Source organism: Spinacia oleracea, chromosome 6, assembly GCF_020520425.1.
Source record: "Spinacia oleracea cultivar Varoflay chromosome 6, BTI_SOV_V1, whole genome shotgun sequence".
NCBI lineage: Eukaryota > Viridiplantae > Streptophyta > Magnoliopsida > Caryophyllales > Amaranthaceae > Spinacia > Spinacia oleracea.
In genome coordinates this window covers 124923822-124926048 of record NC_079492.1, presented here as the reverse complement: position 1 = coordinate 124926048, position 2227 = coordinate 124923822, and the positions used below count along the sequence as shown (strand labels likewise).

Genomic DNA, 2227 nt, shown 5'->3' with positions numbered 1-2227 from the left:
GACAGTAGTGTATATGTATTATGTACACCATTAAAATTTCATACAAACAAAAATGAACAAAGAGAGTACGACTCTATTAAACCAAACCGGTACTTCTAATTACCTTATTTATTGTCATAAGTGAAATCTCCATCGACGGCTGCTGCGTCCAACAAGAGGTAAGCACCGCAATACCATGGTCTACAATAGGCACCATACACTAGCTAGTAGCTACATCATCTTCAAACCACTTTATTTTTATTTTTATTTATACTTTGACTATACACCTGCTTTGATTGCTTTTTGTAATTCCTAACCATACCAGAAAAAAACACGAACCAGAATAGAACCTCCAAATACCACATAAACAGCCACAAATGGGACCCACGTTATTACTTTACTTATTTGGTTGAAATATGGACACGATAGCAACAGCCCACCATGTATTTCAAACCACAAATTCAACATCAAAAACTAACTTCCTACCGCCCATTTCTCTCACTTCTCTCAATCCTTCATCCCCCTCTTTATCTCTCTCCTGAAAACACCACCACAACAACCACCGTGAACCACCATCCATTATCAATGGCGGAAACCACTTTCTCCAAGCTATCCGACGATGTCACCCTCAAAATATTCTCCCTACTCGAAGACGACCCCCGCAACTGGGCGCGGTTATCTTGCGTTTGTAGAAAATTCAACTCAATAATCACGTCCACTTGCTGTAAATCCAAGTGTCTTTACTCCTTCCCTTCAATCTCCGCCGATCTTCTTCCTGTCTCCTCTTTGGACGGTTGGGCTTCTCTGTACAAGATCGCTGTCTGCTGCCCTGGTCTTCAACATGCTGGCGTCCTCTTCGACAATTCTCATTTTGGGCTCGACCGCGAACTCGGTCCTACCGAAGAGTATCTTCATCTCCAAACCCAAACCCGAACCGAAACCGAAACAAACACTACCTTGTTGTCGTCACCACCGTCGTCATCAAAATCACCAGCGACGACGGTGACAGAAGTAGGTGAGGCGGTTGTTCATGATGATGATGATGATGATAATAATAATAATAATATTGAGTTTGGGGGTTGGTCACTTTACGATGATTTGTACTTCGACACTATTTATGATAACTCGGAGACTGCCACCCCTATGGAAGTGACCACAGGGGTGGCGGATTTAGACTCAAAATTTGTGGTTACAACCAACCCTATCCTCGAGGAAGAAGATGATTTCGAGTCTAAATTTGTGGTTACAAAGCTTGAAAACGACGAAGGGGTCAAGAGACGTAAGGTTAACGTTTCTAGGCTGCAACGGTCACATCTCGCGTCAGGGGTGTGGAACTTGAGCAGGGAGCAAGGGAATAAGCTGTTAGCGAGCAGGTTTCGGGACGATTGCTTATACATAAGCGATTGGCCAGGGTGTGTTCATATTGAGGAGAAGAGGAGTTACATGTTGTTTAGGGGGGTTTTTAAGAACTTCAAGCGAACGCGAGTTTGGCGAACTATAAACGACGGAAATCGGAGTAAGATTGTGCTAAATTGTGCGTTTTGTAGCTGTAATGAAGTGTGGGATTTGCACTCAGCGTTTTGTTTGAAGAGAGGATTTGGGTTTCATGATGACGGGGAGCCGGTTGTTAGAGCTTATGTTTGTGAAAATGGTCATGTTTCTGGTGCTTGGACTGATTTGCCCTTGTACACTTGATTTAAATGAAGAAAAGAGAGGGTATTTTTGGAATTTCATCTGTTGAATTGTAGAAAAGTTTGCTCTTGAATTCAATGTAAGATCCAAATAACATTACAAATATTTGTTGTTTATCATTTTTTTTATTTGTTTAAACGATTGTTTTTATTAATTTTGTTTGTTCATTGAAAACATTTTGCCAAATGTAAGGAGGAACTGTTTATTTTAGCGCCAAATGTATGTTTTGTTTATGCCTGATCTATGGTGTTTATAAGAATTTAGGAGATTCGTCTCATAGGACTCAAAATTTAGATTTATGAAGATATTGACTCTTATGTGGTACTCCATACATTTATTACTTCATATAGAGCATTTTATTTACTTAGATAAGTTAATATACAGTCTTTGATAAAGGAAATATTTATTAATACTTCAATGTAAAAATATCTTCACGTCACATGTCGCTTACTAGTTAAAGATGACATGACGCCTCATCATCTTTGATATGTCGCTGTAAGTTTCGAACCTATGAAATCTCATTTTTAAGTCTCATGTTCTAACCACTATAGCACAA

General features: G+C 39.6%; 1 protein-coding gene across 1 annotated transcript; it reads left to right on the top strand.

Annotated features, from left to right (window-relative positions):
• The first annotated feature begins 329 nt into the window (after nucleotides 1-329).
• Nucleotides 330-1995, top strand: LOC110796010 (phytochrome A-associated F-box protein). Its single transcript, XM_022001043.2, has one exon. It carries the CDS (start codon nucleotides 421-423, stop codon nucleotides 1672-1674), a length of 1254 nt encoding a protein of 417 aa, XP_021856735.1. The 5' UTR covers nucleotides 330-420; the 3' UTR covers nucleotides 1675-1995.
• The last annotated feature ends 232 nt before the right edge of the window (nucleotides 1996-2227 follow it).